Raw genomic sequence first — 12,553 nt, forward strand, 5'->3', positions numbered from 1 at the left:
GTGTGCGCATGCGCGCGGATCAATCAAATTTTACCCTCAATCGATTCGCCGCTAAAGAAGAATATCTTCAAAAAATAAAGTTAGGGGTTGTAACTAAGGGATGCATATTTAGGGGATTTTTTTTCTACGCCATATTAAAGTGTATTACAAAATGTAATAGATCAGTTTTTGTCCCATTCGAAAATCTCTATTCGTTTATGAAATATAGCCTTGATAAATTAGTCTGGGACACATAATGAACAAAACTAAACTGATATTTTCTTGGTTATTTACGAACCGATTTTAGTTTCAAAAAATGTGTTGAATAGACGATAGAAGACCACATCCAAAACTATAAAAAATATACAGGGTGCTATTAAAAAAATTAAAGTTAGAGGTTGTAACTAAGGGATGAATATTTAGAGGATGATATTTTTCTGCGCCATATTAAAGTGTATTACAAGTAGAATTTTGGGACTTTTTGTCCCATTCGAAAATCTCTATTCGTTTAAGAGATATAGCGTGGATAAATTAGTCTGGGACACCCTGTATATGTATATACGCGCAATAAATAATAATATTATGTAACCATCAAATTTTAGAAAAATTATCTAAATTATTAATAAATTCATTGTTAACTATTTTTATGGGAAATAAGCCACAATTCAATTGAAAAAATAATTGTATTAACGTTTTGCCGCCCAAATCGGGTGTCGTTATTAAAATAAAAATTACTACTGTATTTTGTAGTATGTTGTATTTTGACAACTACACCCGATTTGGGCGTCGAAACGTGAATAAATTTTTTTTTTCAATTTAATTGTGGCTTATTTCCCATAAAAATAGTTAATCATCAAAATGCCACAAGGAAATAGCTTCAGAACAAAATTCCTTGTTTCAATTATTAATAAATTGATAATTTTTTCTTGTATTTTTAATCATATTTTTCTGAAGCTGTAGGTTTATTAGTCATATTTCATCCTCTTCCTTTTTTATGGTTTTATAGAGAAAACTAATTAACTTTCAAAAACATCCTTTAGGTACGTAAAAATGACGAGGCTATAATAAGAACGATCCTCGAAAATTAGGAAATATAATTAACGTGTATCATCCAAACATTGACTCTTCCATAAACAAAAACAAATGGTAAATTAATTTGTTCAGTTTACTTAACTTTATTAAAAGCAAGGACTGGAAAACTAACATTGGCGTTAAAAATAGGCCACATTGACAGGATACAAGTATGCTATAGGTACAGGCAAGCAAATATTTGTGAAATTCTGTGTGTATGTACATTTTTTAGTTGTTTAGATTAGTGGAAACCGAGAAATTTTAACAATAGGTTTATGTTTGAGTGCTTAATTAAAAAAAACATTAAAGAGAGTCGCCAACGTTAGAATATTCGAATAAAAAATCAAATAAAATTACTGTATTCGCAAAAATAAATAGATCATAAAATTGATACAATTAACAATAAATTTTAACAATAGGTTTATGTTTGAGTGCTTAATTAAAAAAAAACATTAAAGAGAGTCGTCAACGTTAGAATACTCAAATAAAAATCAAATAAAATTACTGTATTCGCAAAAATAAATAGATCATAAAATTGTTACAATTAAATTAATCTAAAAAAGTTCTGAAATTATTTTCTTGTAGCATATCTAAGTTAAATATTATAGTTAGGGATCCCATGCCCATTTTCATTATTTCACTACTTCTTTAGGTGTTTCGTCCGTATTTAGACGTTGGCTGTCATCATGTTTACAATTTCCTGAAACCTTTTTCTATCGGCTGCTGCGCGAAATAATTCTTCTGCCGTGGAACCACATCATTGTCTAATATTACGCAACCATGAAAGTTTCTTCGGACCAATTCATTTCTTTCCTCCCCTTTTCCTTTAATAATAAAGCGAAGTAGATGGTATTTAGACCCTCTAATTATAATGCCGAATTATTCTGTTTTCTCCTCTTTATGATGTTTATGAGTAGACGTTCTGATTTCACCATTTGAAGAACATCTTTAATGGAAGTGTGCGAAACCCACGATATCTTTAGGCTTCGTCGATAGCATCATAATTCGAATGCCTTTTCACTACAATCCTGTTTTATTCTCGAGAACATTAGGTTCTACTTCCATTTTTTTTAGGGGTTTGGTAAACAAGTTCCTGGCGTTGGTCATATTTATATAGATCCCTGCAATATAATCTCAATGTCTCTACATCTTCTCTGCTGGTTTTCAGATGTCTGTGTGGTTTTCAATCGCAAAGTACTGGCTTCAAAATATCTTGTCCTGTAGCAATTTTTTAAATAGATCTCCCGGTTGATTTTGTTGTTCGTAGCTCTCAATTTCTTTAAATCTATTTAGTCCGTTCTTTAACGGTAAAATATTGCAAAACCTCTAAATTTTAAAGAACCGCTTGGATTGACATGAAATTTGGCATACACATAGCTAACAAGTCAAAGAAAAAAAGTGATAATGTGCCGATATGTGCTTTTGCCCTGGGGGTGGTTTTCACCCCCTCTTGGGGGTGAAAAAATATTCGTCCAAAGAAAGTCAGGAAATGGATAAACTGGCTAATTTTAAGTAACTTTTGTTCCATAGAGTTTTTTCACTAAGTCAATACTTTCCGAGTTATTTGGCAGTGAATATGTTCATTTTTTCAACAAAATAACCATGCTTTTAGACGGTTTTTCGCAAATAACTCAAATAGTAAGTATTTTGTCGAAAAAACATTCTTAGCAAAAATATAGCCTGTAAAAATTTTTAAAAAATGGTGTATATATCACGTCTCTATACCTAGTAGAAGCAGCGTTATAGCTAATGAAAAATAGGTTCATATTCGTCAAATTCCAAATGGAATACTTTAACGTGAAATAACCAAAAATAAAGCACATTTCGGGGAAAACTCATTCTTATTTAAAGTGTTTAAAAAAAGCTTCATTTTTGTTTTATAAAAAAAATTTCTAGCATCAAAATTAAACAGTTACGCTCAAAATAAAGTTAGTCCCTTTTGGTTTTGGTAAAAAAAATCGAGAAAATCACCCCCTAATTAGTATCTTAAATGAACTTAATCGTTACGACTTCACAAGTTTCCTGACTCGTGTATATATTGTTTATATGATCTGTAAGTTTCATCGGTTCAAAGTCCTTATTATTGAAAGGGCTGTAGTTAAAAGGGGTTGAACGAGTCACTGATCCCGAACGTATGCAAATTTTGAAACACCAAATCTTAATCAATTTTTGTCTAACAGAAAAACAAAAAAATACATGATATTCAGAAAAGCAAATCTGACTTTTTTTGTTTTTCGAGATTTTTGGTATCTCTAACAATTTCTAAGTTATTTTGAAAAAGCATATTTTTCAAAATTTAAATTTTTAAAAATTTTACTTTCAAACCAAATTTTTTCAAAAATAAGCACTTTGAATCGATAAAACTTACAGATCATATAAACACAATATAAGTAAAATAATTTGTGGAGCGGTAACGATTAATTTCATTTAAGTTGCTAATTAGGGGGTGGTCTTCCCGATTTTTTTTTGCAAAAACAAAAGGGACCAACTTTATTTTGAGCGTAACTTGCTTAAATTTAATGCTAGAAACTTCTTGTAAAAACAGAAGTAAAGCATTTTTTAAAGACTTTAAAAAAGTTATAATGAGTTTTCCCCAAAAAGTGCTGAATTTTTTGGATATTTCACGTCGAAATATTCTATTTGAAATTTGGTGAATATGAATCTATTTTTCATTGGCTATAACTCTGGTTCTACGAGATCCAGAGACCTAACGCGTACACCATTTTTTTACTTTTTTATAGGCTATATTTTTGCTAAGAACGTTTTTTTCGACAATATACTTACTTTTTGAGTTATTTGCGAAAAACCGTCTAAAAATGTGGTTATTTTGTTGAAAAATGAACATATTCACTCGCAAATAACTCGAAAAGTGTTGACTTGGCGGAAAAGCTCTATTGAACAAAAGTTACTTAACATTAGTCAGTTTACCCATTTCCGGACTTATTTTGGACATATATTTTTTCACCCCCAAGAGGGGGTGAAACTCACCCCCAGGGCAAAAGCACACATCGGCACAATATCACTTTTTTTCTTTGACATGTTAGCTATGTGTGTGCCAAATTTCATGTCAATCCAAGCAGTTCTTTAAAATTTAGAGCAAAAACCGTGAAAGAATGGACTAATTGTGATAGTATCGTTGTTTAGCAGCCTTGCATCTTCGTTTTATTTCATTGTAGAGGTTTCTCAAACTAGCTTTTTCCCTTTCACTATGTACATCAGTGACAAAGATTTCTTCTATTCTCAATTATTTAACCATTTATTAGTTTTATATTAAATATTTTGAACTAACAGATTTACTTAACAACTACCCATCTTTAATTTTCTGCAGATAACACCCCCAGATATAGGAGATTTAGTGGAAGAAGACTACAAAGACAACTACCAACTGCTTATAGAAAACATAGTAAAACGTTTGAGTCAAAAGAGACAGTTAGATTTTATTTCCAAAGCAGCCAAAAATATGGTGGAATTTGAGAGGTCTCTAGCCAAGGTAAGTTTTAGTGTAACAAACCAACCATCTTCTGCGTCTGGTTTGTCCACTATAGGAGCGTATTTGAAATATATCTACATCTATGGGTTTGTATTCCGCTTTATCAATATGATTCTTTCAGATATAGGCACTATGTTTTTGAAGTATTTCGTTAGAGAATTCTTTAAAAGCATAACTACATCATTATATGTTGAGGATGTTGTATCTCTGGATCTTCCATGTCGCTATTCTATTCATTAATTTCACTGTGTCAAGCCGGCAGATTCTTGGCAACCTCTTGTCATTACATACCTGCCCGGGACTGAAGGCCAATTGTCTAGTCTAAGTTTTCCTGTCATAATAGTAAAATTATAGTGGACAGTATGATTGCTCTGAAGAAATAAAAACTTAATTGTCATCATATTGGGTTCCCGTTACTTTCAACGCTACGTGAAATTACATTTCCGTAATCCCAGTTTTTTCAGTTATACCGCTGATACTTGGTCGTCAGTGCTTCGTTTGTAACGTAACAGGGAGTACTAGGTAATAAGTTACCACTCGTGTAAATGAGATTAGTGAGTCTTCTTCTTATTGTGCTGTCTTCTTTTGAAGGGTGGCAATCCAAACAGCAATTTTAGCTTTGGAAACTGCTGCTCGAAAGATTTCTGCGGATGAGCGATCAAACCATCACCTCAGATATTTCAGCCACGAGTTCTAGCGCCTTTCCACTGATATTTTGCCCTGTATTTTACCTTCCAATATGACTTGAAGTAATTCATATCTTTCACCTTTGACTTACTAGTGAACCTGATGATGGGCTGTACTTGTAGAGGCTGAAATTGTCATCATACTTATAATAAGAAACCGATTGTAGTAAGTCTTTTTTTCTTTTTACCTTTTTTATATGCTTTGTTAAATTTTTGGTTGCATTTGAAGTATTTGTAGATCATTTTAGAATCTGGGAATACGACAAGAGTAAAGATCGGCGAATTAAGAACAGATTTTCCGTCACTTCCTTGGAATGGTATATTAAAAAATGTAGACCTGAACGATAATGGAACAGTGGAAGCAGATGTATGGTATTTTATAAAACTGGTAAGGTTATTGGAACAATCTAGTAATAGGTAAGTGGTGGTTATTGATGGTAACCCTGTGTTTACACAAATATTCTTATTTTTAAACATGTCCCTTTTGTGGCGTCTAAGATTTCTGTAAACTTTTTTGTCGGCAAGAAATCACACAATTTGCAAACTTAGACATTATAACCTTGTCGAAAGCTATACTTAAGTAAATGAATAAAAAAGTAAAAAAGAAAATTTTATAGTAATTTACGTAATAGACCTTCCGAAAGTGATATTTTATGGGATGAGTAGGAAGTTTCTAGGACGAGCCTAAGATGACTCCTGGAATCCTCCGAAAATCTTCAAAATCTTTTCACTTATTATCATATTTTATTTATTTAAACATATTTATACTAACAATAAGGCATTATTTGTTGCAGCGTAAAAGTTAACTACATTTTTTGGAAAATAACTCAGTCCCTTCATCCGTTTTTGTCGCGTGACATCAGAAGAGAATTTGAGGCTTACGAGGATGTAATAGGAATAACAAAAGGAATCAAAAAGCGATCAAGAAAACGAGCAGACTTTTGCTATGGTATCACTCAAACAGTGTGAGTTTTAACAATTTCTAAAATATATTTGCCATTTTTTATTAATCTGTTACAATTGCTATATTTAAGTTAAGTATCACCATCATCAACGTCATCAACCTATACGCGTCCACTGCTGTACATTGCTGTCCCTCAGCTCTTTATAACTATCTCTGTCTTGTGCTGCTTGAATTCAGTTATTAATAATACGCTTCAGATCGTCGGTCCATCCGGTTGGTGGACCTCCACTGCTCCGTAGTGCTTTTTGTCGTGGTCTCACTCGACTCGTTTTGGCCATAAGTTGTTTGACAATCTGGCGACGGGTCCTATCCAATTCCACTTTGGCGACGCTATTCTTTCGTTTGGGATTGGCTCTCACAGAGAGACACTTAACATCTGGCGCTACATTGCCCTCCGAATTACGCGAATCTTCTTCACTACCTTTTTTGTGGGTGTTAATGTTTCCGTCTCATAAGTGAGTACAGGTAACACAAACTGGACAAAGATTTTCCTTTTGAAGCATATGGGTAACTCCGATTTAAATATATTGTTTAAATTACGAAATGCTGCCTAGACTAATCCTACGCGACGATCCTCACATCTCTGGTTATCTCTGCTCAATAAAATTTGATGTCTTAAGTATACGATGCAGTGATTAAGTGATACGATGCAGTCTGCTCAATATCCCTTCTACTAACAGCAACATTATTTTTTGCGTGTTGTTCATCTTAATCTTTAGTCCGATCTCTAAGGAAGCGAAGCTCTATTCTATAGCATAGGCTATAAGGACGATGCCATCTGCAAATCTCAAATAACTGAGCTTCTCTCCATTTATGTTGATACCATATTCGTTTAGATCTGTCTTCTTAAAAGTATGTTTCTTGTTTCTTGTTCACATAGTCCTAGCTGCGGCATTTTGTAGACATATTTGATTATGTTAGTGTCCCGATGATCTATTCAGCATTCTGTCAATGCTTTTAACATTTCCTGCAGGCTTATGGTATCAAATGCTTTCTCGTAGTTCACTAGTATCAGCGCCAATGGTTTGTTGTATTCTTCAGACCTATCTATGAGGTTCTTTATTACTAGTAATTGGTCGTTAGTACTATATCCCGATCTCAGTTCAGCTTGGTCTCTAGGCTGATAATTTAGCCTCAGGTCTTTTTTTGAAAATTTTGTGAACAGTTTATAAATGTGTGTTAGCCCATGCATAAGAAGATAGTTTTGTAGATCTGTTCAATGACTGCATTGTTCCATTGAGAAGAGATTTTTCCTTGGTAGATGCATTAGGTGAAAAGTTTGTCCAAAGCCTGGATAATTTTTGTTTGATCACCTCGATAACTACTCTGTCGTTGCCAGGGGATTTGTTATTATTCATTTCTAAAATTGTCGTTTTGACTTCGTATGGTGTTATTTCTGGCATTAATTTTTATTCTTGGTTTGTGATTCCTGGTTTGTGATCTTACTTTTCGTTGGTGCTCTCATACATTTCGCGATAAAAGGATTCGACAACCTCGATAATTTCGGTTCTATCCATAGTAATGTTTCCATCTTTGTTTCTTATTCTGTACATATTTTTTTGCCTATGTAGTTCGTATTTAGCTTCAAATTTTTAGTACGTTCTTTAAAGGTATAATATTGCAAAACCTCTAAATTTTAAAGAACCGATTGGATTGACAAGAAATTTAGCATACACATAGCTAACAAGTCAAAGAAAAAAGTAATATTGTGTCAATATGTGCTTTTGCCCTAGGGGTGATTTTCACCCCCTTTTGGGGGTGGAAAATATATAATCGAAATAAGTCCGGAAATAGATAAAATTACTAATTCTAAGCAACTTTTGTTCTGTAAAGTTTTTTTACCAAGTTAATACTTTTCGAGTTATGTGCGAGTGAATATGTTAATTTTTCAACAAAATAACCACGTTTACAGACGTTTTTTGCAAATAACTCAAAAAGTAAGTACATATTTGGTCGAAAAAAAAAATTCTTATCAAAAATATAGCACGTAAAAAAGTGAAAAACATGGTGTATATATTAGGTCACTATACCTAGCAGAAGCAGAGTTATAGCTAATGAAAAATAGGTTCATATTCGTCAAATTCCAATTCGAATATTTTAAAGTGAGATAACCAAAAATCGAAGCGCTTATTTGGGGAAAACTCATTTTAACTTTTTAAAGTGTTTAAAAAAATGCTTATTTTTGTTTTAAAAAAAATTTTTAGCATAAAAAGTAAACAAGTTACGCTCAAAATAAAGTTGGTCCCTTTTTTTTGGTAAGAAATCGGGAAAATCACCCCCTAATTAGCATTTCAAATGAACTTAATTGTTACCACTTCACAAATTTTTACTCGCGTATGTATTGTACATATAATCTGTAAGTTTCATCGGTTCAAAGTGCTTATTTTTGAAAGAGCTGTAGTTAAAAGGGCTTGAACGACTCACGTATCACGAGTGTATGCAAATTTAGAAACACCGAATCTTAACCAATTTTTGTCGCACAGAAAAACAAAAGAATACAAAATATTCAGAAAAGAAAAGCCGACTTTTTTTATTGTTCAAGATTTTTGGTATCTCTAACAATTTTTAAGTTATTTTGAAAAAAATAATTTTTTTCAAAATTAAAATTTTTAACAATTTTACTTTAAAACCAAATTTAAAAAAAGCACTTTGAATCGATGAAACTTACAGATTAAATAAACACAACATAAGTAAAATAGCTTGTGAAGCGGTAACGATTAATTTAATTAAGTTGCTAATTGGGGGGTGATCTTCCTGATTTTTCTTTGCCAAAACAAAAGGGACTAACTTTATTTTGAGCGTAACTTGCTTACATTTTATGCTTGAAATTTTTTTTATAAAAACAGAAATAAAGCTTTTTTTAAACACTTTAAAAAAGTTGAAATGTTTTTCCCCAAGAATGCTTCATTATTTGGATATTTCATATTAAATTATTCTATTTGGAATTTTTCGAATATGAACCTATTTTTCATTAGCTATAACTCTGCTTTTGCTAGGTATAGAGACCTAATATATACACCGTTTTTTTTCACTTTTTTATAGGCTATATAGTTTTGCTAAAAATATTTTTTTCGACAAAATGCTTACGTTTTAAGTTATTTGCGAAAAACCGTCTAAAAACGTGGATATTTTGTTCAAAAATGAATATATTCACTTACAAATAACAGGAAATGTATTGATTTGATGAAAAAACTCTATAGAACAAAAGTTGCTTAAAATTAGTCAGTTTATCCATTTCGGGACTTATCTTGAACATATATTTTTTCACCCCCGTGATGGGGTAAAAGTCACCCCCAGGGCAAAAGCACAATTGGATACCATATCACTTTTTTTCTTGAATTAGTTATGAATACGCCAAATTTCATGTCAATCCAAGCGGTTCTTTAAAATTTATAGCAAAAACCGTGAAAGAATGTACTATTTGTTTTCTGGAATTATTTTAGTTATTTCTCTTATATCTATTGCTTTCTCTTAAGTAAGTTAATAATAATTGTACCACCTAACGCCATGATAATTGGAATTTGTTATTTGGGATGAATATTATTGATATAAAATCAAAATCATCATATAAATGAATCGATTCCAATCAATTTTCAGATTTGCCTACGTATCGGAAGGTGCCTACGCCAATAAATACTCATCGGAAAGGGAATCCATTAGACAAATCATCGACAACATAAAAACCGTTCTACACGACCACATCAACAGGTCGATGTGGATGAATCACACGCACAAGACCTATGCCCTCAACAAATTGCGAAATGTTAGAGCGTTCATCGGCGCTCCAGATGAAGTTTTCGATGAAAACGAATTTGAGAAAATTCTCGGTGTTGATGAGGTGAGTAATACCGTTGAGATCTCAATTTAGATAAGTGCAGGTGTAGTGGAATGATTACTTGTTGATGAAAATAGGTTATTACATTGTATACAGAGTCATTCGAATAGGTTAAATTCTGGTTAGTATTTAATGTTTGTATGAAACTGGAAGAATCAGTGTAAACGGTCAACAAATAGAAAGAGTAAAAAAATATACCTACAATTCTCTAGAAATTAAATGTAGAATATAGAAAGCAAGATCTGCATTTCAAAAAATGGCTAAGCTATACAAATATTACAATACTCTACGATCAGGTTACTACGATGTTATATCTTTCCTTTATTGTTGGATGGAGTTGAGTCGTGGACTCTCACAGACGCCACCTGCAAGAAAATTGAGGTTTTCGAAATATAGCTTTATCGTCAAATCCTGAAGATATATTATACCGATTACGATATAATAATCATGGTGTTTTGTTGAGAATGCAAAAAGGAAAAGAGCTGTTCAACCACAACAAAAACAGCCAAAATTGAATACCTCGGTCACATCATGAGAAACAGCGAAAGATTTGGACTACTGCAACTAATCTTGCAAGGAAAAGTAGAAGGAAAACGAGTACCAGGAAGGCGAAGGATTTCCTGGCTGAAAAATCTACGTACGTGGTTCAATACAACAACCACAAATCTTCTCTAGCAGCAGTGAGTAAAGTACAGATTGCCATGATGGTCGCCAACATCCGAAACGGATAGGTACTACCAGAAGAAGATGAAACTACTGAGACCATACTTTCATTTTTCATTCTCTCATTATTCCTCTGTTTTCTTCTCTCCGTTCCAATGCTGGTCTTCCTCTTTTTCTCCTATTCAATGGAACTTAGTTTAAGGTCTATTTTAGCCATCGTTCGTCTTTTATTCGCATTACATGTCTCTACCATAAAAGTGGTTTGGATTCTAGTGAATCTACGGTACTGTAAAAATTTCATGTTTTGTTTCTTCTGACACGCTCTCCTTAGATAGTCCATTTCTACCGCTTCCAGTTTTTTTTTTCATTTCATCATCATTTGCCAACATTCAAATTCATCCGTCAAAATTGGTTCTACAACAGGCTTGCGGATTGTCATTTTTCTTCGGAAACTATCACTTTCTTCTACCACGCTCTGACTAAAAGTGAAGATTATTTCACACATCGTCGCGCCAAGACAACTTTGCCTTGCAAGCAAAGGTCAAACCATTTGTTACTGCCAATCGAATTAGAACACAACAAGACACTTCTGGCATCGAAAGATTTCTTTCGCCAATCACGAACTAACGAGGGTAATAAATACGGTACTGTAAAAATTTCCTGTTCTTCTTTTTATTTCTTCATTTGGGATGTGATCAAATCTGGATATACGAGACGCTCTCCTTAGATAGTCCATTTCTACCGCTTCCAGTTTTTTCTCATTTCATCATCATTTGCCAACATTAAAATTCGTCCGTCAAAATTGGTTCTACAACAGGCTTGCAGATTGTCATTTTTCTTCGGAAACTATCACTTTCTTCTACCACGCTCTGACTAAAAGTGAAGATTATTTCACACATCGTCGCGCTATAAGGCAACTTTGCCTTGCAAGCAAACGTCTAAACATTTCTCCCAGCCAATCAAATTAGAACAAGAAAAGACACTTCCGTCACCGAAAGATTTCTTTCGCCAATCATGAAACAACTCATCATGCTATTTCTCTACTCTCTCTAAATGCTGAGCGGCAATTCTCAGAAGCAATTTCTCGGTAAAAAAAAATAAAACGGCTGCTCTGAAGATACTGAAAAGTAGAAACCATGGTCAGCCGACGGTGGGCCACCCGAATCAAATTATATCTAAAGCTGCCTTTCCTTAAAACACTTGGGCTTAGAATCTACGAAACATGGTAGTGGAGTCAATGAAGGTGGATATGAGCTATTACCTCCGATTTCGTTGAACCTTCATCGATTTGCATGAAAATTGGTGAGTGGTTAGAGGAGATCTCAAGGAACAAAGGTGACATGGCGCCAACTTGCGCTTTTACCCTGGGGGTGGATGCCACCCCTTCTCGGGGGTGAAAATTATTTTATTAAAAATAACCCCATAATTCGATTGAGGGACAAATTTCAAGCAACATTTGTTATATAAAGTTATTAAAATATATCAAAACTTTTTGAGTTATTAAAGATCAAAGATTTTAATTTTTCTTGAGAAAAATGCATGTTTTTAACCAATTTTTCATCAATAACTCAAAAAGTGTAAGTTTTTACAAAAAAGTTATTATTATCAAAATTAAAGCTAATAAAAAATAAAATAAATCCCTTACTAGAAAAACCTTTTAGCGTTAACTAAAAGTGAGTTATAGGTAATTGAATGTATATTTTTTTGGGCGAGTAAAAAAGTCTAAGTATTCAAGCTGAAATAACGATAAATTGATGCATTTTATAACATTAACTTATTAAACATTTGTCAAATTACTTAAAAATATCTATCAAATGAGCCCCCGAACATGTTGATAGTGTTAAAATCTATGCTCCAAAATTTTT

The 12,553-nt window shown here is 32.9% G+C and overlaps 2 protein-coding genes across 3 annotated transcripts in view; one reads left to right on the forward strand and one right to left on the reverse strand.

The window, feature by feature from the left end:
• Window positions 1-12,553, reverse strand: part of LOC126881763 (protein prickle-like) — a 425,582-nt gene that overhangs the window by 124,536 nt on the left and 288,493 nt on the right. The window lies entirely within an intron of this gene.
• Window positions 1-12,553, forward strand: part of LOC126881765 (endothelin-converting enzyme 1-like) — a 42,828-nt gene that overhangs the window by 14,539 nt on the left and 15,736 nt on the right. For both annotated transcript variants that reach the window (XM_050646243.1, XM_050646242.1), the window contains exons 3-6: window positions 4,379-4,540; window positions 5,465-5,643; window positions 6,021-6,191; window positions 9,788-10,028. In XM_050646243.1, the coding sequence (XP_050502200.1) occupies window positions 4,379-4,540; window positions 5,465-5,643; window positions 6,021-6,191; window positions 9,788-10,028 (753 nt within the window). The remainder of the gene's footprint in view (window positions 1-4,378; window positions 4,541-5,464; window positions 5,644-6,020; window positions 6,192-9,787; window positions 10,029-12,553) is intronic.

This window comes from Diabrotica virgifera, chromosome 3 (assembly GCF_917563875.1).
Source record: "Diabrotica virgifera virgifera chromosome 3, PGI_DIABVI_V3a".
Classification (NCBI taxonomy): domain Eukaryota; kingdom Metazoa; phylum Arthropoda; class Insecta; order Coleoptera; family Chrysomelidae; genus Diabrotica; species Diabrotica virgifera.